The sequence below is a fragment of the Aristolochia californica genome, unplaced genomic scaffold, assembly GCF_029961685.1.
Source record: "Aristolochia californica isolate CCGP_79_NKW_82.1479 unplaced genomic scaffold, dmAriCali1.0.hap1 SCAF_2, whole genome shotgun sequence".
Lineage (NCBI taxonomy): Eukaryota > Viridiplantae > Streptophyta > Magnoliopsida > Piperales > Aristolochiaceae > Aristolochia > Aristolochia californica.
Window position 1 is genome coordinate 46,245,190 of NW_027181881.1, and position 21,751 is coordinate 46,266,940.

The window sequence follows — 21,751 nt, forward strand, 5'->3', positions numbered from 1 at the left end:
TCCGCAGCCCGTCTTAGGGTTTTTAGGGTTTATGAGGATGTCCTGTACCAGTTTGGCGGCAGGCGGTGTTTGAAAGTTTAACGTTTAGGTGTTTGGTTTCTTCTAGTCTCATTTGAATCATCATGTGGTCACTCCGCAGAGCCGCTGCTACGCTCAGGTAACGCATCTACACGGCCACTTCTTGCCGGACGTGCTGGGAAAACTCAACTTTTACGTTTTTGCGTTTTGTGTCTAACACTGCCGATTCGTCTTTGGTTGACATTACTGAATGTTTTTTATTTGGAAATGCTTCTGCTACTGTGTTCCTGTCTGTGAGTTGTTCTGAGCCGATTCTGATTTTGTCCCACAGTGTTTCAGCTCGAGTTGTTACATTTTATTATAAGACACATTTCGTTTTTGTACTTTTGCCTTTTATAGACTATGTAATTCTTGTTTCGAACGACTGTTGTAAGAAGGATTGTTGTTTTTTCGGCTTTTAAGTATATCTTTTGCATTAATATGTTTTTTTAAATGCTTTTGCATTAATATTTTTTTTCTTTTTCTGAAATAAATTTTCCATTAACATGCTGTTTGTTATTTTGTCATACTTTTAACTATATTTGCATATTTCTGACCCAAATACAGTTTCTTTTTCATAAAAAAAATGGAAATGAACAGAAGACTTTAAACTATATTTGCATATTTTTGGTCAGTCTTCTGTTCAATTCCATTTTTGTGCCAGAGACTTTGTCCTTCTAAGCTTGTTGTGCAGAACCCTTACAAGTAAAAGCTTTTAGCATGAACGTGCAAGCAGTTTCTTCCTGAACTTTTTGTTCTTGAGCATCTGTCCAGCCTCCTTTTGTGTTTTTCAATTCTGATACAGACGTGATACTTGTTATGCCCCTTTTTGTTAAGATGAATGGGGGAGTTATGTCAAAGTCAAACATTGAATAGCTTAAATAAATAAAAAATTACATGGGATTTCACAGAATTATCTATCATTCTTTTAGTTATGTGTACTCTGAAGATCTCCAATGGCACTAACACTGTGTGTTCCATCGTCAGGAGCCAAGGTTATCGTGTCAGAGCTTCTCAAGCATTTTATACTAAATCAGATCTCTTTGGTGATAGTTTAGGGCAAGACCTGGGTAGTCCTGGGTATTCCCATTTTCTATCTGTTCAAACTATCTCTGGTAGAGGGTTTTCTCACATCTCTACTTTTCGTGAAAAAAGTTATGGGGGCTCGCAAACTCTTTCTTCACAGGCAGGTGCTAAGAGTAGTGATGAGGAGGATGCAGATGATGGCTTCTCTGAGCTGGAGACCTCTTCAGAGGCTGAAGATGTAGTAGAGACGGCTGTATCTGAAGAAAAGCCAGAGGAGCTAATCTCTGAATCACATTTTTCTGATGATGAACCTGAAGCAGATACATTGGAAACCACTCAAAGTGGCCTTGTCCTATCAGATGCTGAAGTGGACCCTCCGGCCGGCAAGGATATTCAAAAGAAAGTGTCAAGTTTGTTCAAAGTGATTGTTAGTGCACCTCGGCAAGGTGTAACCAAAGCTATTGATCAGTGGGCTGCAGAAGGAAACAGTTTGGGACGCTCTGAAATTTTCGCTACCATATTAAATCTGCGGAAACGGAAGATGTTTTTGAAGGCCTTACAGGTTTGTTTTCTCTACAATTGTTGGATAACAAAATAAAATAACAATATCTTTTCAGGCTTAAAACAATTCATATCCATGCCACTTTATTTATCTCTTGTTTTAATAAATTTTATTTATCACTTCATAGACAGAATAACACTAGTTAGGAAGATTCATTGTTGTTTTTAACCTTGTATGGAAATTCATCTCAGATTAAGGATATCATAACTTTTGATCTTGTCTGAGCTTTAAATCTTATAACAAAAATAAACAAAAAACTATTTGATAACTGTTATTTCTATTTGTTTTATTGATTCAATTGACCTGAACCATAATGTTAGGATCTCTTCTCTGAGTTTGGGGCATTTAACTGTTGCTATGTGTTTCTTTGATTGACATGATTACTTGTTGGGTTCACTCAGTTTGTAGTACTAAAAGTGTATTTGACTGAAGCTCTTCTATTTTTTAACACTCCAAAATCTTTCTCTACTTTTGAAGAGGGCCTGTTAGCACACATGAAAATTACTAGAGAATTTTTATACTCTTAGAGTATCGACACCTAAAAAATGTATAAATTTACTCTAAGCTTCAGAGGGATTCTCCTTCACCAAGAAGTTTATTTTCTTGCATTCAAGCTTAAATGAGAGAAAGCGTGATTTAAAAAGAGTTTAATGTAATTTCATTGGTAGCCTCTGCTCAAATTTTAAAAAAATAATCAATTGAATCTAGAGTTTCCACTGGACTTTCTACAGGATCAAGTTGACACACATACAAACAAAATAAACAATTGCTTTTCTTGAGAAAGTAGATCACAGTAGAATTCATTTTCACAATCTTTTTATATAAGTGATTCACTTTCTTTATGCAATAACCTCATTTTGCTTTTTTTTTTTGAAAGTCAAGGTTTTACAATGTTTGATCTGTGTCTTACTGCAAAACTGCTTCCTCACTAGTTAGAAGACAGTAGTCAAGCCTGAGTCTATTCTGTGGAAGCTGAAATGAGAGACTGTATCTCTCTCTTGGAATTTAGAAATGTAAATCCAGGAACAGCTCTCTTTGTATACATGCTTTATGATTCTGTACGTTGATCTTTGGATATTCTCTTAAAAAAACCTGTGTGGGTTGAATAGATTCTTCTGGATTCCGATTCCCTTGGTTTCATATATTTCTTATTTTATAGCTTTGTAATTTTTGGTATTTTGATTATGTTGTTTGATATTTTCTGCAGCTTTTAGAATGGTTGGAAGTAAACAAGCAACTGGAGCATAAAGAGAGAGATTATGCGTCTCGCTTGGATTTGATTGCTAAAGTACATGGCATCAACAAAGCTGAAAAGTTCATAGAAAAAATTCCAAAGTCTTTTCGAGGAGAAGTAACTTATAGAACCTTGCTCGCTAACTGCTCTGCAACAACAAACCTCACCAAAGCGGAGGAGGTGTTTAATAAGATGAAAGATTTGGGCTTTCCTTTAACAACATTTTCTTGCAATCAGCTGCTGATTCTGTATAAGAAATTAGACAAGAAAAAAATAGCAGATGTTTTATTGATGATGGAGAAGGAAAATGTAAAGCCATCGCTGTTCACATACAAACTCTTGATTGACACCAAAGGCCGAGCTAATGACATAGATGGAATGGAGCAGGTGGTTGAGACCATGAAAGCTGAGGGGATGGAGCCCGACTTGTATGCCCAATCAATTATTGCAAAATACTATGCATATGGTGGCTTCCGTGAGAAAGCTGAGAAGATTTTGAAGGAGATGGAGGGTGACAACCTGAAAGAGAATCGTGGAGCTTGCATTCATTTGCTCCATCTGTATGCCACTCTTGGGAGTGCTAACGATGTGGAACGTGTTTGGAAGGTGTGTGAATCATCGGCTCGTTTGGGTGAGTGTCTTGCTTCAGTTGAAGCTTGGGGAAAGTTGGGGAAAGTAGACAAAGCTGAGGCGGTGTTTGAAAAGATGCAGAGATCATTCAAGCCGTCTACAAAATACTATACAGCCCTGTTGAAGGTGTATGCTAATAACAATCTTTTGATGAAGGGTAAAGAATTGGTGAAGAAAATGTCAGACATTGGGATTCAGATTGGGCCCTACACATGGGATGCTCTTGTCAGGCTCTATGTAGAAGCTGGGGAAGTGGAGAAGGCAGATTCAATTTTGCAGAAGGCAAGTGAGCAGAATAGCAATGTAAAGCCACTATATAGCTCCTATATGGCAGTACTGAGCCAATATGCTAAACGGGGTGACATTCATAACGCTGAGAAGATATTTCATAGATTGAGACAGGCAGGTTATGTGGGCCGGATGCAGCAGTATCAAACACTCCTTCAGGCATATGTAAATTCAAAGGCTCCTGCCTATGGGTTCAGAGAGAGAATGAAAGCAGATAATATTGTTCCAAATAAGATGGTGGCTGGCATGCTGATTCAAGTAAGTGGATTGAAGAAGGGATCAGTACTGGATTTGCTTGAGTGAAGGGTTGAATGTCATCTTCTGATGATCCATGTGTGAAATTTAGCTTCTTAAGTAAATAACGGCGTACATGGCCAATCAGTGAACTCTTCAGGTGTGCGGCTCGCATGACATCAAACCATATATGTTGGAGTAACTTGGGCTCGGACTGAACTGTTGGCCTTTTATGGGTTCTTTTAGACATATAGATTAGGCTAGCCATGAAACATGACAAATCTCTTTTAATACCGCACTCTGGAATGACGTCTGGCTGATGGTTTTGTAATTTTATCATTACTGTTCAACATCAATTCAAGCATCAAGTATTTTGATACATGTTTCACTCAAACTGTGTAGATTTGCCTATAAGCACTCCTGCTGATCCCTACCAGTGCCTCCATCTCTCTTCTCTCTGGCTGACGTTTTGGCCTGTCAGAATTTGTAAAATTCTGTTGACAGGCAATCTGGACTCGGGTTTGGCAGGGTTAAAGTAATCCCTGACTGTGGATAAAAAGAAAGCTTCGATTGGAGCCAAATGATGGTAACGGATAAAGCTGATGAGACCATTAATGGCAGCTTTTGTGTTTAACTGAAAACATTTTCTGGAATTACCGTCACTTTCATCCGCTGCTTCTCATCGGCATATGTTGGGAGCTTTATATCCAAGAACCATGATATGGCATCATATGATTAGTGGCATCTCCCCTCCATGATTGAGAGGTGGTGGACCAATTTGGTTCTGCTCTAACTGCTTGATGGCCACAGATAAACATGAAATGAACAAGTAAAGCCTTTTGTTTGAAAAGAAAAGAAATTGGGTATTTGATTATTATTATTGTTATAAAAAATAATTAATGAAAAAGAGAATTTAATAATTATTTTATTTTCGTTAACTATTTTTTAGAGTAATAATAATTAAATTCTTATTTTCTTTTCTAGGGTTCCAAACCAACCCTGACGGTGCAGTTTGTGAACGAGATTTGAGAATACGCGAGTTAGAAACTCAATCAGATTGCCTGAATCGAACCAGCAATCCCAAAATTGCGTACGCATCTGTTAATAAGAGCTATTTGTTCACAATCACCAGCCCGTGACTCACATGGCATTGTTTGTTCATACGCTAGCGTCACTTGGAGAGTGGAGACTGGACCCATATTCCCAATAATTGTGGGCCACGGCCACCTAATTCATCAAATGTTCCATGACCCATTGTACCTTTTTCAGTTTTTTTTAGGAAAAACATGGGCCCATTCATCTCACTTATTCGCTTTTATTTTGTGGACTGTAAAGCGAATCCAGGTCGGTGGATCCACTGAATATTCTTTCTAATTAATAAGAGCCATTGTGTATCTGATATGTAGCTCATAATACTATTTATTAAATGTAATTTTATATATTTATACACACATAAATGTTGCCAAAATTCCCTTCATTTTGTCTTGTCTTATTGGACCAACCTCACGGTTCCAAACTGAAAATAAATAAATAAATAGATTTTTATTTGAATATTATATGAAGAGATTCAGTAGATCATAGATTCTATTAGATGGTTTTGTACATTTAATGTGGAAACCAAGCTTGTTTTTTTCGCCCTTAATATGAATAGAACACTTATCAATTAGAAATTTAAAAAAAAAAATTGTTTAGAGAACTACTTAACAAGTTGCACCTCCCCTAAAAGAAATCAAAGATCAATTAAAGAAATTAAACATGATTTAAGTATCAATCTTGCAATTGTTACCCATTTTAGCTAGCATTTTGCTCAAGGGCGCACACATTGATTGGTATCGAGTATTTATTGTAAATCCGATTTAATATATTAATATCCTTTCTATGTTGGTGTTTTGTAAGACTTGTGTAATAAAACTCATCAAGTATCTAAAAATGTAAAAAATGTGTCATTTCTCCCTTAACTTAGGTCTCTGGTTTTCTATCAAAACGACGCGAAGGGAAGGGTGTCTAGCGGCGTCTGCGAGGACCTGTCGTTGGGGCTGATGGCTGCGATAGAGGCAGTGGCGATGGAAGCAGCAACGTAGGCGGACAAGGGGAGGAAGAAATCGAACCAAGCAGTGGCGAAGGTGGTTGGCGAGCAGCTGTCAACGATGACAGAGGTAGCCACAACAGCGGACGGCAAGGGCTCGACAGTGATGAGGGGAGGAAGAATTTTTCCTCCCCTCGCTCTTGCTCTCACTCCTGCTCTAGGTCCCGGTCCTGACTCCCAAGCCCGTTAACGAGTAGACTCGCGAGCTTTCGAATCGAAACCATGGTTCGATCGAGTTTGGCTTGTTAACTCAAATGAGTCTTATCTCGATCTCGAACTCGGATCAAAATCCAGATAAATCGAATCGAATAGAGCCAGAACCGAGCCGAGCTCGAGCCACTCGCGAATTGGCTAGGTTTGATGCCACCTACCGAAAGATCTTTACAAATCTAGAATCTTGAAAAAATTATTCATTCTTCCAAATTATTTATTAAATAGCTCCAAATTAAAAATAGCATTCATTTCTAATTCCTTAGCTAATTATATGTCTTGCTATCAAAATATGTAGTGAGATAGGTTTTAAAATTTAACACTTCTCTACATAAGGGATTGTTTGTGCCACCAAAGGAAAATAAAACATTGGAAAAATCAACTAATTTTTTGTTGAAATTTTTTTCCTATTGAAAAAATGCTCTTTAATTAGTTTTCTTGGAGTTGTGCTGCCACATGAGAAAATTATTTTTGGTGTTTGTATTTGAACTAGAAATAAATCGATTTTTTATAAATAATAAAAAATAAGGTTAAAAGTAAGGGGTCAGTGATAAAAAAAAATTATCCTTTTTAATATTTCTTAAAGGTAAGAGATATTACGAAGAATCAAGAGGGAAAATTTGGTTAATGGGAAATTTTTTCTATGATTTTTTTTCTTATACTTTTCTGTTGACACAAACACACCCTTAGTGGAGAAGTAAATTCCAGAGATAGTGTGTACATACTATTATGTGTACAATGATGTCTTAACTTTGTATTTGTTGTTACATTATGTGTTGTTTTAATTTAAACTTTTTCAAGTAAATATGACTTCATTTATATGTTATTTACCCTTCCTTTCATTGTATATGTTTATATTCTAATTTTATTAACATTATTATATTTTAAAATATCTCTTAAATATAATTAAGTGCCTAATTATCCATCAAGCAATCCTAGAAAAAAATACACTAAAACAATACTTCCTCATAATTGATATAAAAAGATCTCAAACAGGTAATAAAATAAGAGAGACTTTGAGCAACTTGTGACCAATGATCACATGATACAATGACTGCAATGAAGTCATGCATTGCCCGAACCCCACCCCCCACATAAATAGACAACCATAAGTACCATCACACCTCACTACGTGTCTCGAGAAGCCTGGGTGGCCTGCTTGTAAGCATGTGGTAGAGCAAACCAACTATCACATCACCTTCAAGGCAATTAATCTTCCTTCCACCGATAAGGTGCTTCCTTTGAAAATTTTGTGATTACAGGAAAAAAATGACCATACTTATCAGTTATCATGGACTCCATTGATCTCATGAATCATTTCTCAATTTCTTCTGTCTCCGTCATCGAAACGAGATCAATCCAAAAAATGATTCATCAATCACGCCGCAGAAGTAACATGAAATAGTTTTTTTTTTTTTTAAACTTTTAAGCAATAGAAAAATGGATCATATGAAAACAGAGAGGGTAAGGTGGCAACTACAGCAGATTCGTGGTGGCGTGGCGAGAACTTTTGCAGACGGAAGACCCACCGAACCTCCATGATTAAGGGAGGCGCCGGCAACCCACGTTGAGGGAGGTGAGGTAGTACACGTGGTCTCTCCTTATGCCTCCCTATTATCTTGGCGAGTATAAATTTCAGCCCAAAAGTTGGAATCAGTGCACAGTTTGTCGCCCACTCGTTTGTTCTGAAGCTTTGGATTACTTAAGTAGCTGGAAATCACCCAATATACTCTCCTCTTTCTGCAATTATTGAGAAGAGAAATGAATTTCGATTTTATTTTATTCTTAATTATTGTCGAAAACAACGGGCTGTCAATTATTGGGGGCGGCGCGGGAGCACTTTTCGATCTATAAATACCTGGGTACATGACTGGTTTTCCTCACAAATTGGAATCAGCTTCGCTCTTTCGATATCTCTATTCTCTTTCTCTCTTTACTCTTCACAAGAGTCTGCTCAGTCACTTCTCTTTGCTAACAATGGCGACTTGCCTCGTCTCCAACGAGCCCGCGTAAGGGCATGAGTACTTTTTCTTTTTCTGTATCAGCAAGTTCTTTAATGTTCATGTTTGAAATACGTTTTCTGCAAATGGGTATTGGCTGATCAAACGTTGTTATCTTAATGGGTTTGGTTTGATTTGCAGAATCAACCCATTGGTTGCCATTGCGAGTGAGACTGAAGCTCCAACTGAGATTCCTCACGACGTCGCTGAGATAGTCATCGTCCGGCACGGTGAAACTACGTGGAACTGTTCAGGAAGGATTCAGGTAGTCATTTTGTTCCTCTGACTGATCTTAGTATAGTCAAAATGTGACAAAAGCCTACGGTTTAACATTGATTTCATCGTATATCGGTTCAGGGTGAGCTGGAATCAGACCTGAACGAAGTGGGATGGAAACAAGCCGGCGCAGTACGATCTGGAATCCCCATCGCTTTCTTTCCGACATTAAAAAGATTCTTAAGAAAACGGACAGTCAGATTCTGATATATACTATCGTAAAACAATGCAGATAGCGGAGAGGCTGGCGACAGAGACGAAGCCGGCAGCCATTTACTCCTCACATCTGAAGCGAGCCAAGAACACAGCTGAGATGATCGCCAAGATGTGCCATGTTCACGAAGTAAGAGTTCTTAATTCCATCTCTGTCAATATTACTTTATTAATTCCTGTTATTCTAAAATTTTGAAGAATATTAATGATCGAGCTTCCGGTGCGGCAGGTGATCGAGGTGCCTGAACTGAAAGAAAGACACGTCGGAAGCTTACAGGGTCTGTATTGGACTGACATTCAAGAGAAGGAGCCTGAGGCCTACCATGCATTTTTCTCTCCCGAGAAGGATCTCGAGATTCCTGTAACTTCTCTCTTCTCCTTCCTCCTCCTTACAGGGCTTTTCATTTTTATCTTGCATAATGATAATATTAATCATAGTTAATGAAGTTAATAATATATTTTTTCCTTCTTGGACTTGCCAGGGTGGAGGAGAGAGCTTTAACCGGCTCTGTGAGAGATCTCTCGCTGCTCTCTACGAAATAGCTTCAAGGCACAAAGGTGAAACTGAAGTTAGATTAAAAATGCTTTAGTACAAAGATTAAGGAAATATAGTAGTTTCTTTAAGGGCACAGACTGATTTGTGCGATAGATGTGACCGATATGCGTTTGCACTGATATAATGGATAGAAGGTCATCTCTAATGCTTTGAACTCTATTTTAGAATCTAGACTCCATATTAAAGTGGAACATGAATCTGTCCGGAATCTATCCCATCCCAAACTTGACCCACTTCCCAAGTGAAAAGAAGAAAAATATTGGTCTTCCTCACCGAGTCCACTGATTTTCTTTTCTTCGACACAGGCGAGAAAGTCATCGTGGTGACTCACGGCGGGGTGCTGAGAGCGATTTACATGGCGCTGACTCGCGAGGCCAAGGCCGGGAAGGTGCTGAATGCCTCCATCAACGTCCTTCACCTCTCCAAAGAGAAATGGGCGTTCAAGTCATGGAGCGACGTCAGCCATCTCAATGAGGTCGGATTCCTCCAGCGCGGCTTCAATGGTGACTCACAGTGCTGAAAAGGCTCCGATTCTTCCGTCGGAGGGATCGCCGGTTCCGGAGAGGAAGGATTGTTACTCGATGTTAATAAGAATGTTTGTTATTCGATGTTAAATATGCATGCATGGCGGTGGCTGCATTATTGTGTGCGATTATGTTGATATCATCTATAGATGCTCCCTTTATCAATAATTAGCAAATATATATTTTAAAATTCATCAGTGAATAAAAAATTCTAGAAATGGTAAATAATTTGACCCCTTTTGGTGTAGAAAAATCATTTAATGGGAAAAAAAAAGTATCGTGTTAAATACACCTCTGTTCAAGTTCAACTTGGTTAAATCAACTACTTTAATCTTGATTTAAATTAATCATATTTTTTCGAGCCTATATAATTTTGAACTTACGGGAAATATTACGACAAAATTTTAGTAGTTAAAAATGTTATAGTTATCTTTTGTCAAATCCATGGGGTCCATATTGAAACCCAGTTAAGAAGTCAAACACGATAGGTTATTGCCTTTCAATGCCTTGTCGAACCCTCTATCAGTGGATAAGTTAGATAATAAAGGATATCAGAACGTGATACACAACTAAATTATGCACCTACATAACTATCTAAAGTATTAAAGAGCAAAATTAAATTAAAAATAATTTTGATTAAGAATATTGGTAACCAATGTTGGACTTTTATTACCATACATCAAAAAAGAAATATATGGGAAAATGAACATTAATTTAAATATGTATATTATTTTTTAATTTAACCATAAATTTAAATTAAATGATTAAAAACTTGATTAGTTCATATTTATTTGATTTTTGTCTCACACATTCATGATGTTACTAAGGTATTTGAATTTTTCTAATACGTTTAGGTACCTTAAAACGTACATAATGTAACATTAGTCTATGAGTTGGTCTAAATTCAATTGGACCTTTAAAAAACCCTAACAAGTTCCCATTCGTTAGATTAGGTTGGGTGCCCCGATTTATGTAACGCGTGCCACTACTAAAAACGTTTTTTCACGGTCTAAGGGTACGTCTGGGATGTCCAACAAATTAATTATATTCCAAAAATACCCTTCATTTAACAGTTAAGTACTCATCAGGAAGTACTCGTCTGCACACCGCGGTGACTAGGAGAGAATGGCGTTGAGAGCTGCAATCCTGGGCCGGCTTCGGATCCCCGTTCAAGCTCATAACCTTGACCTAGATCGAACTTTTAGCCTTCAGCAATGGAGCCTCTGCAGCTGGATTCGGTCAATGTCTTCGCACGGCGACGATCATCTCGACAAGGAAGAGGTGAAAGAGAGAGTGCTCTCCGTGGTCAAGAGCTTCCCCAAACTCGATCCTTCCAAGGTTAGTTCTTTATCTCAGTCCTCAAGAGCTCACATTTTGATTTTTCTTTTCATAATTCATGATGAGGAGTCCCCTTGATCTCTTTATTTTGGCCATATTCGACAAGTTTCTAAAAATTTATAACTTATATATGTCATTTTGCAACTCCCGCATTTTGATGGGTCGTAATCTGTGTCACGTTGCTAACAAAGTTACGTTTCAAAAAATGCCACTTGAAAAAATTTCGGCTCTATACAGCATTGGTGTCTTCTTTCTTTTTGTTTTCTATCGTCAAATTCCTCAATTTGTATGGTTTTATTCCTGCCTTTATATCTTCAATGCTCATTGCTGTATGGCAATTGCTTTTTTTACTTGTGACTTTTTTTTTTATTCAAGATCTCCTTTTTTTTCTCCTCAAATTCCTTTCTGTTCGATACTTTCTCATGGTTTTTATGTTCTGCCCCAGCTAAAATTGTGGTAACTTATTTCTCACACTACTTTATTTTGACTATAATTTCTTTCTATTTTATTAACTTCCTTGATGATCGCATGATTCTTCTTTGGAGATTGAATATCTCCATCCACTTCGTGTCAAGTTTTCTTTTTACACTATCAATGTAACTTTATCCCAACTATGTCGAGTTCAGCTATATAAATCCACCTCCTCCGTACTGTCCTATCAAGGGGGATAACGCATCTAACTAAACTGCATTTATTCTATCTTTAACACATTCCATTTCTTTGAAACCTATTTTCGCTGCATTTTAAATATGCTTATTTTGTTCCATTTGTTTAAAAATTATCCGTTCACGAGATCCAGTTTTCTGTGCATACTATTGTACATATTCTCTTCCTCTGGTGTATTTGCTGGTTTGGATAGGTTCAGGGATCAAGGAAATATAAAGTATTGGTCTCTATGAAAATGGAAACGTAAAATGTGCATTAAAACTCTACGAAGCTGAGGCAAAATGACATAATGTCTTTAGTACAAGAATCTTGTAATATTCACCTTAATCTTCCTTTGTTAAAAGAGATATCTTATATCTATAACAGTTATACCATCATGGAAACTATTTAGTAAAGAATATGAATACTAGATAATAAATTATGTCCAAGTAATACTTTGATTTCTAGGGACGACACATAAACATAAGAGATCTCAAGGGAAGGAGAGCAGAGATGAAATCTAGCTTTTGAGAGAGAGGAGAGAAGAAACCAAGGGAGAGAAGGAAGAGGAAAAGAGAGAGAGGTGTATGGACGAATTTGTGCCAAGAGGAAGATGCTTGAATGCTCTACTCCATGCCTTGAGGTTATATTTATAGTTGTGTGAAAGTGTTTACAATGACTACAATACTCTTACGACTACACGCTTCAAAAGGAAAAAAAACATAAGAGGACATACACTAGCTTACATAATTACAATTTTATGCTATCTCTATGGAAGTTCTCCTTATTTATTAGCTATGCCACCCCTAACACATTTGGTGTCTCTTAACACTCCCCCTCAAGTTGGTGTTTTTAACTTCACTTGCAAATAATCTTAGTCAAGAAACTTGTGTGCTTGAAACAGAAATTTTGATTGCCTTGATTTGATTTATTTTCTTCTTGTTCACATCTTGCTTGTACTCTTCATCTTGTTCTCATCTTGTCTCCCCTTACTTGGATATTCTAGTAACATAAAACTTGATTATCACAACACATGGAATTCTCCATTGTTGGTTACCTCTATTTTGTACTTCTTCTTCTACTTTTCTCCCTCAAGTTGGGGATCTCTTTGTTCTTTACCAAGAAACCCAACTTGCATAACATAATGGTGAGAGAAGAAAAATCACTCCTAGCCATACGACAAAGCTCCATACACCAGTCAAAACGGTCATAGTTTCAAACACACTCTGTTCAATTTTAAAGGCGAAAAACCATCCCAACTTTAGGACACAACAAAAAGACTACTCACTTTTTAAGGGTATCTCAAACAAAAAAAACACTTCTTGGGTGAATAATAAAAAAACGTGGCTCAAGCTGGATGTTGGGCACACTCCTATACTTTTTAGGTAGTAGTACTATAGATATTACTCTGAAGTGATTTTAACAAAAACAAATTGACGAAAGTACTTTGAGGAATTAAAGGTGTGAATTAAAAGATAACAATTCTCATACTTCAAATGGAAGGAGGCGCACAATTCAACTCTGCATACTTTCAAGTAAGAAGGAGGCACTTTTAGACCAATAGATGGATAAAAAGTGACCAAGTTTTACTCCAGAGGGAGGTAAAAAATAATTCCTCTATGAACTTGATGATTAAAGAAATTTTAAAAAACCCCAATAAGAAAGTTTTGAGATGGAACATAATAATAAAAACTTTCTGAAAATAGACTTATCAAATAAAGCAATTACTTTTTAACACAACTTGACCAATTTACAAAGAAAATATTCAAAAGATTATTCTAGAATAAGGGAAATTTAGGACACTTATTTGGAATCTAGAATTAGGAAACAAAACTTTCTAAATAAAAAAATTTCAGACTTTGTCAAAAAGGAAATTAAACTCATAATGGAAAAGACTTCTCTTAAGGAAACTAATATAATGTAAGATCAAACCAAAAAACTTTTAAGGAAGGAAAGATACACAAGTTGGTAAAATCTTGACTAGATTTTGAAAACTAATAGGAAACTCAACCAAGATTAGCAACTAAAAAACTGAAACAAAAAATTCGGCGTAAATTCGGATATTTGCATGCAACAGGAAACCAACATGATCTTTGATTCTTCCAATGTGGATATCTCTCTCTAGAAATATCAGATTGAGGAACGATTTATTGAGATAGAAAGTAGACTCACATAGCTTTCTTTTGAGATATAATTCTCAATATAAATCCTCAGTAATGTTCGTACAAACCGTTTAGGAAGTTGAGGTTTTCTATTGCTACACAAAACTTTTCTGTTGTTTGACTTTTGGTGCTTCAGATGTCAATTTATCTTTCTAGAAAAATCTAATTTCAACGATTATTTTTGAGTTAGAAACTAGACTCAAAGGTTTTTCCAACGGTATATAACAAGAAACTTATGGTAAGAGAGTAAAACATCTAACGAAAAATATGAAATTGGGAAAAAAAGACTTAAGAAAAAACAAGAAACTCCTCTTTTATCTTTTCCTTCTTCTTCTTCCTCCCTTTTTCTCCTTTACCATCTCAGATCTTTACCTGATCTGATACTATGTTGATTTCTAGGAACAACACATAAACACAAGAGATCTTAAGGGAAGGAGAGAAAAGATGAATTCTAGCTCTTGGGATAGTGGAGAGAGGAAACTATGGGAGAGCAGGAAGAGGAAAAGAGATAGAGGTGTATGGACGAATTTGAGCCAAGAGGAAAAGACTTGAATGATCTACCTCATGCCTTGAGGCTATATTTATAGTTGTTTATAGTTGTGTGAAGGTGTTTACAATGATTACAATGCCCTTAAGGTTACATGCTTCAAAAAGAAAAAGACATAACAGGACATACACCAACTTGCATAATTACAACTCTATGCCATCTTTATGAAAGTTCTCTTTATTTACTAGCCATGCCACCCCTACACACATGGGTGTCTCTTAACAAATACATAAAGAGAAAAGGTCATATGAACCTTGATGTAGTATCATCTGCATGAAACTAGCTAATATAAAACTAGAACCTTAGAAATGCATGAATAACTGTTACAATAATAATCACAAATAGTTTAAAAAGTGATATGGGGTTTAAAAAAAAAGAGGGATCATGAGGGGGGTTTTAAAAAAAAAGAGGGATCATGAGGGGGGGTTTAAAAAAAAAGAGGGATCATGAGGGGGGGTTTAAAAAAAAAGAGGGATCATGAGGGGGGGAGTGTGTGTGTGTGTGTGTGTGTGTGTGTGTGTGGGGGGGGGGGGGGGGGGTGTGGAGTTTATCAACTTAACGTTGCATGTAATATATGTTTGTAAAGAATAAACCGACTCTTCTCTAACTTTTTTCGAATTCGAGTCATAGTTGCATTAAATTTAAAAAAAAAAATGGATTCAATCTTTCCAAGAACATAAATTTGATTTTGTAGTTCTAACTCCTACAGAAATATGTGTAAGTTTGGCATTAAGTTACACACAACATGTTCCAAAAATGATGTCGAGGTCTCTCTGGCTGTAGATAAAACTGCTCAGGAATCTTGATCTTCTGATGCTTTTGCATAAATGTGGGCCTGGGCCACAAGCTCAAGCATTTTGTGGGCTGGATACTCGTTCAATACTATAAAATACTTATGGTTCATTTTCATAAACTTGCCCTAAATTTAGGAAACCCACTGAATTGGACTCTAGATATCGGTAATAGCCACATGTCAGTAGTTTTCATTTTCCTGTGATTGGATGGATAACAATAAATATAATACTTGTAGCTATGCTCTACATTGTTTTGATGTTCTGCTTCAAATGCACATTGATCTCTTTTTTGTTTTTAAATGGAATGGTGAAGGTGAACTGTGCTGCTGGACAAAAAATAATGTATGCAAAAACAAGAAATTTCATCCTTCCTCACAAAGCACTTCAGTGCTTCCTTATTTATAGGGTTTATTCTCTAAATGTCTACTAGTTTTTTAGCTAATAATTTTTTTACTTCCTTTCAGATTTGTTCTCTCTCCCTCTCTCTTTTCTTCCATGTACTTTTCTTTACCTTGGCCATTGTGGCATTTGCCAAGGGTCAGATATTTGAAATTTTGGCCTTTGATAAAAATAGTTCCCGTTTGTTTTTGCCATTGTGGAGCCACAATGAATATGTGATCATTTCAGAATTCTGTGGGAAGACCTCATTTTTCTCCCTTCTCACAGTTTTGGGTTTACTGGATTTCACTTTTTTAATCCCTAAAGTATTTATTTCATTGTGTAGTTCTTATTCTCTACCTTGGAATCTTAATTGTGTAATTGACCCTTAATATGTGCTACTACTTGCTGGTAATGTTTATAAGATCGGTGATTCAAGTACCATGTTTCTGTAGCATGGTCTTATTGTGCTTCTGCTATTCATGGTGCTATCATATTTCTTCTATTTTAGAGTGATTTTTGACATTTTTATTGATTGGGCAAGTATCACTGTTTGACTCGTACAGCATATCTGTTTGGTTTCAAAAGTTCAATGCGCAACTCTTTATATGGGAATTTTAACTTCACGAAGTTTTCATTCTTATATTCAGGCGAACTAGTTGTCATTTTGACTCCAAAGCTTCATCATTCTGAATGTTTTTTTTTTTTCATATCATATGCAAATCATGGTGCCCCTCCATTGATATACAAACCAAAGAAGCAAATGGAATGTCAAAGTTGAATACTTTGAAGTGACACCAACTGACTAGAAATTATGAAAGGCCCCTTGGCGATGATTTCATTGCGTTGGATGTGTGCTAAGTAATGCAATCACTTGGGAGGGTTTTATCAGATGTCAGTTGATGGACCAACAAGAGTCTTACCCTGAAAATGGCATTGATGGTTGTAGTTGGGAAAGAATTGAAGAAGCCTAACCTAACAATAGGTATAACAAATGATGGATCAGAATAGTTTAAACAAATTTGTGCAGCATACATTAGCCATAGCTTGAGATGAGGCTTTAATGATGACGCTAATCATCGTCCTCAGCAAATTACAACTTTTATGTTTATAAATATCCTGGGCACTTAACAAGGGCAAAGGCTTTATTATTTTTAGTTGTTGAACACCCTTGTCTTTTTTACCGTATGACATTTCCTGCTTCTCCTGGCCTTTCAAAATTTGGCTTCTTTGGTATTTTATCTTCATATTTCTTGTATTCTCACCATATATGTATGATCTTGTATTCCACCAAAAAAAATTCCTAGCAAATGTTGATATATTATTTCTGTTGCCAATTTAGCAACTCATTTGCCATTAATATAAATGTTTTTTTTCACTGTTTCAGGTGACTCCCGATGTCCATTTCCAGAAAGATTTAGGGTTGGATAGCTTGGATAATGTTGAAATTGTAATGGCCCTGGAGGAAGAGTTTAAGCTGGAGATCCCTGACAAGGAGGCTGATAAGATTGATTCCTGCAGTCTTGCAATTGAGTATATATCTAATCATCCTATGGCCGGCTGATTTTTGCATAAAGGTGCTTGTTCTACTTTTTGGGATTTGCAGACATGTTCTCAACCAACCAAGGTTGGGACTGCTTAGCTCTTCTTGCTAGAGATTAAGAAAACCTGTGTTTTTTGTAATGAATAGAAAATTATTTTGAGCTTGTTCGGAAACCCCGGTTCTTGCGTAACTCAATCCCAACTCGATCGAATTACATTTGTAAGGTTGCAGAAATCCCGTTTATAGTGGAACTCCAGTGCCTGATTCATTTTGATGAATCAGATAAATCCAAAGATAACACCCACAGTTTAATTTCGGGATTTCGGATTCAGTAGTATATTGTGAATCATTCGGATAAAACGAGTGGGACGCATCTCGGGAGGTCGATTTCTTTTTTCTTTTTTTCCCGCTCGCTTCTCCCTCTCGACCTCCATCTTGGTTTGTCCTAGCGTCTCTGTTGCAGTATGCCGCTCTACCTTCCAACCTCCCAACCCCGAACACCGTCTCCGTCTTAGTGCCACCTCCATCAAAGAGCCCCTGTCGTTGTGAGGAAGAAGACAGTGATATAATTTTTCCTAAGTTAGAAAAAATTAAACCACTGCCTGAGTCTTGAACCAAACCCGCCCGAGTTCAACTGAGTTAATCCGGGTCAACTCAGTTTTACAAAAAATTAACCCATTTTTATAATTAATAAAACTAATGGTTTTAAATTTAACAAAAAATATTAATAATTAATAATATAGAAAAATATATAGTGTATTAAAGTTAGCATTTGATCAATTTTTTTGTTTAATCATTCTTTTTTATGTTAAAGTATATCATATGTTATTAATAAATTAATAACATAATTTATTATATTTGTTTATGTTATTTTTAACTTTATTTTTTTATAATTAATCATGTGCACAGTTAATTGGCTCACGTAATTACTGTGTTAATGTACAATAAATTTTAATTATTAAATAAAATAATATCTAATTTAATTAGTTAGTATATTAATATATTTTAATTATACGTTAAATTACTTATTCGTGTAGTAATCATGTTTGTTTTACCTAATTTGGGTTTTAGGTATTATATTTTATTTAAGTATATTATTACAAGTTACTCATTCTCTTGTTTTTTATATTTTTCTTGTTTTGGGACACTAACACTGGAAATTATTTTCTAGTGCACATGAACTCGTCCACACTAACACCAAATTTGAAGTTAAAGTTCACATAGATGATTGAAATGAATTTGAAATTGAACAATTAAGTTTTAGCCTTATGCATTCACAACATTGACCAATAATGATCTATATTTATCATTTATGACTAGGGGTGACATTGACCCAAGCCAAGCTCGAACCTGCATATGTTCGAGTTTGGCTTGATTTTAATACTTTGAACTCAAAACTTAGTCTCAAGCTTAAATTGGAGTCGAGTTTGAGCCCAATTTTTTTTAACCGAGCTCCAACCTATATTTAAAACTACAAAAATAAATAAATAATTATAAAAAAAAAATTATTGTGATGAAGTTCGTATCATTGAACTTCAAGCAATCCATGAGGAATCTAAGACTTTGTAATAGAGTATACTAATGTATAATAACCAGTTTGATAGACCTAAAAAAAAGAGCAAACACCTTTAACAACAGTGTTTATTCCATTGACAAACAACAATATTAAACATTAAAGGACCCAAAAGGATTGAACGATCGATCTTCTTTAAGGTTTGAGGTAAATAAGGGCAACTATCAACTAACTAGAGAGGGAATTGACGAGGGCAATTAGAGTAAATGGTATTTTTTTGTAAAAAATATATAATAACAAGTCGGTTCACGAGCAAACAAGTCGAGTTTGAAAAATCTCGAGTTTGGTTTGTTATACTTAACGAGCTTTGTTTCAAGTTTGATCTCGAATCAAGCTCAAATAAAAACTAAACTGAACTGAGTTTTTTTCGAACCGATCCCAAACTGTTTTGAAGCCGATTTGGCTTGTTACCACCCCTATTTATGACCTTAGATTTACCTTACCAAAATAAAGATGGTGCCAAGTTAAGTGGGCTGAGAAAGCTTCTCATGAACTACCAAAAGCAATTAAAATGTAAAAACAATTTAATTTCTTATTTGTGAATTTTGATGGTCTGTGTCATGTGAATATATGTGCTAACTTCATGCATAGAATGATGCTGGGTGTGACATAAAAAAATATTTAAACATCACGAACTATTTTGTCATGCTTTTCTAAATATATAAATAGAAGAATGAGGGGACAGAGGGCTCCCCCTCTTCATGGACAGGAAGGCATCCATGGTGGGTTTTAAAAAACTCGTACTACTCCATTACCTTTGTCTTTGTCCTACCTCGCAGTGGATACCTCCAATCTTCTTCGAAGATAATTACCATCCAAACCAAGCTTACAACTTGTTAGTCATCCCTGCCACCGACATAGGGGATGGTGGGGGCAATGGGCAAGGGGCAAGGCCACCTTAGGTCACATATTTATGTGACCTATGACTATATTATTTGCTTCAACCTAGTTGTTAGTATGGGCCATTTGTTCTTCACAAATCTCATGGGATTAGCTTCTAATTAATGATCCCCTTTCGTTCCATTATTGCACCAGGGTAGAGTTTATAGAGTTTAGAGAGAGAGAGAGAGAGGGAGAGGAATGAGAAAGAGAATACAGAACGGCTATCTTTTCATCTCCTTTTAAGTACCCACAAATCAATCGATTTTTTGAAATGCTCTGCAGCACATGACCCATGTAAAATCGTCTTTCATAAAGATGAAAAAGAAGCAGCCGTCTGTAAAGCATATTTTGTCTCGCAATCTCCCATCTCTGAAGTATCCTGTCAATAATAAAAACTTCATCAACAAGAAAGCATCGCCTGGATATTCTCTACCTTTCCGAACTCTCTATTAAGCAACAGCTGATGAGATTTTATAATATACACAAACGGGGTCGCCCCACTTGAGAATAAAGAGAGGAAGAGGGAGAGAGAGAGAAAGCGGCGGGACCCTCCTGTAACCATTTCTGATTGCGGAATGGGCTTCTCAAAGCTTCTCAGTTTCTTGACTCAACTCCTTTTTAATGACAAGGACAAAAGCCATGAGAGGCAATGATGCATAAAACAAAGATTGCGATCATTTTATATTGAGTTACTAAGGTAAAGGAAGGAAGATCCCTGCATGTGAGTGTTCATGATTTTGCCTTAATCGAGATGGTGGTGTTTTGCTCTTTCTAATCATCCTGACAAAACCCATTTTCTATTTCATCTCCTTTACCTGGTTTGGTGAAGTTTGGCCCTTATCACATGTACACATCCTGATTTGTGCAGGTTCACTGCCTTGGAGAAGGTGCAGCCCAAAATGAGACAAGAGAGCATGTTACAGTTCTCTTAATAATATGGTCGAACAGGTTGCAGGGTTCCCTTTCTCTCTCTCTAGTACATGCACCTCGTTCTTGCATTTTCTTTTGTTTACTTGACTTTCTACAATAGTAAAAAATCCAAATCAAACACCGTACTCTCTCTCTCTCTCTCAAGTAATCTTGCGCAGATAAGGCAACAAGACTTCAATTTATGTGATGATTTTTTTATACACATTGTCGGCCGGAGAATTTAAGCATGATTACGGGGATTACAAATAAATAACATAATTACAGGATTTATGAAATATTTACAGGATTTCTTTATAAGGGAAGAAATCTATCAGGAAATCTCAACACTCCTCCTTAAGTTGGTGCATAGATATCATTCATGCCCAACTTATTGAGACAATTGTTAAAGGCTCGGTAAGATTTTGCCTTGGTCAGCACATCGGCAAGCTGATCTTGAGACCGAACATGAGAGACTTCAATGATTATTTATCCTAACTTTTCTTTGATAAAGTATTTATCAACTTCAACGTGTTTAATTCTATCATGTTGGACTGGGTTGTGGGCAATATTACATGTTGCCTTACTGTCACAATATAATTTCAGAGGACTTATCTGTTCAATATGTGCTTGATCCATAATAATTCACTTATTGCCTTAGTCATTCCCCTGTATTCGACTTCAACTGACGATCTAGCAACCACCTCTTGTTTCTTACTTCTCCAAGTGACCAAATTTCCACCTACAAATATAAAATATCCAGATGTAGATCACCGATCCTCTATTGACCTAGCTCAATCGGCCTTGGTATAATCTTCAATTTTCAAGTCGCCTCTCTTTTTAAATAAATTCCTTTTCCCTGGAGATGATTTCAAGTAGCGCAAGATACGGTTGACGACATTCATATGTTCTTCACTTAGAGTGCATAAATTGACTAACCCCACTTAGTACATAAGCTAAATTTGGTCTGGTATGTGCAAGAAACATTAACCTCCCGACTAGTCTCGGATAACGTTCCTTGTTAGTAGAGACTTGATGAACATCAATAAAAGAAACAAACCACTGTTTATCACTACGAGAGGCTATA

At 36.3% G+C, this 21,751-nt stretch overlaps 3 protein-coding genes across 3 annotated transcripts; all 3 read left to right on the plus strand.

Moving 5' to 3' along the window:
* On the plus strand, positions 1–4,424 carry LOC137956579 (pentatricopeptide repeat-containing protein At1g80270, mitochondrial-like). The gene is made up of 3 exons (XM_068804121.1): positions 1–157; positions 1,045–1,645; positions 2,853–4,424. Exons 1-3 carry the CDS (start codon positions 123–125, stop codon positions 4,098–4,100), a joined length of 1,884 nt encoding a protein of 627 aa, XP_068660222.1. The 5' UTR covers positions 1–122; the 3' UTR covers positions 4,101–4,424.
* A 3,779-nt stretch (positions 4,425–8,203) lies between these two features.
* On the plus strand, positions 8,204–10,064 carry LOC137957002 (metal-independent phosphoserine phosphatase-like). Its single transcript, XM_068804695.1, has 7 exons — positions 8,204–8,336; positions 8,469–8,592; positions 8,685–8,735; positions 8,836–8,946; positions 9,046–9,177; positions 9,299–9,374; positions 9,678–10,064. Exons 1-7 carry the CDS (start codon positions 8,305–8,307, stop codon positions 9,890–9,892), a joined length of 741 nt encoding a protein of 246 aa, XP_068660796.1. The 5' UTR covers positions 8,204–8,304; the 3' UTR covers positions 9,893–10,064.
* A 928-nt stretch (positions 10,065–10,992) lies between these two features.
* On the plus strand, positions 10,993–17,467 carry LOC137956034 (acyl carrier protein 1, mitochondrial-like). The gene is made up of 2 exons (XM_068803327.1): positions 10,993–11,234; positions 17,148–17,467. Exons 1-2 carry the CDS (start codon positions 11,022–11,024, stop codon positions 17,322–17,324), a joined length of 390 nt encoding a protein of 129 aa, XP_068659428.1. The 5' UTR covers positions 10,993–11,021; the 3' UTR covers positions 17,325–17,467.
* The last annotated feature ends 4,284 nt before the right edge of the window (positions 17,468–21,751 follow it).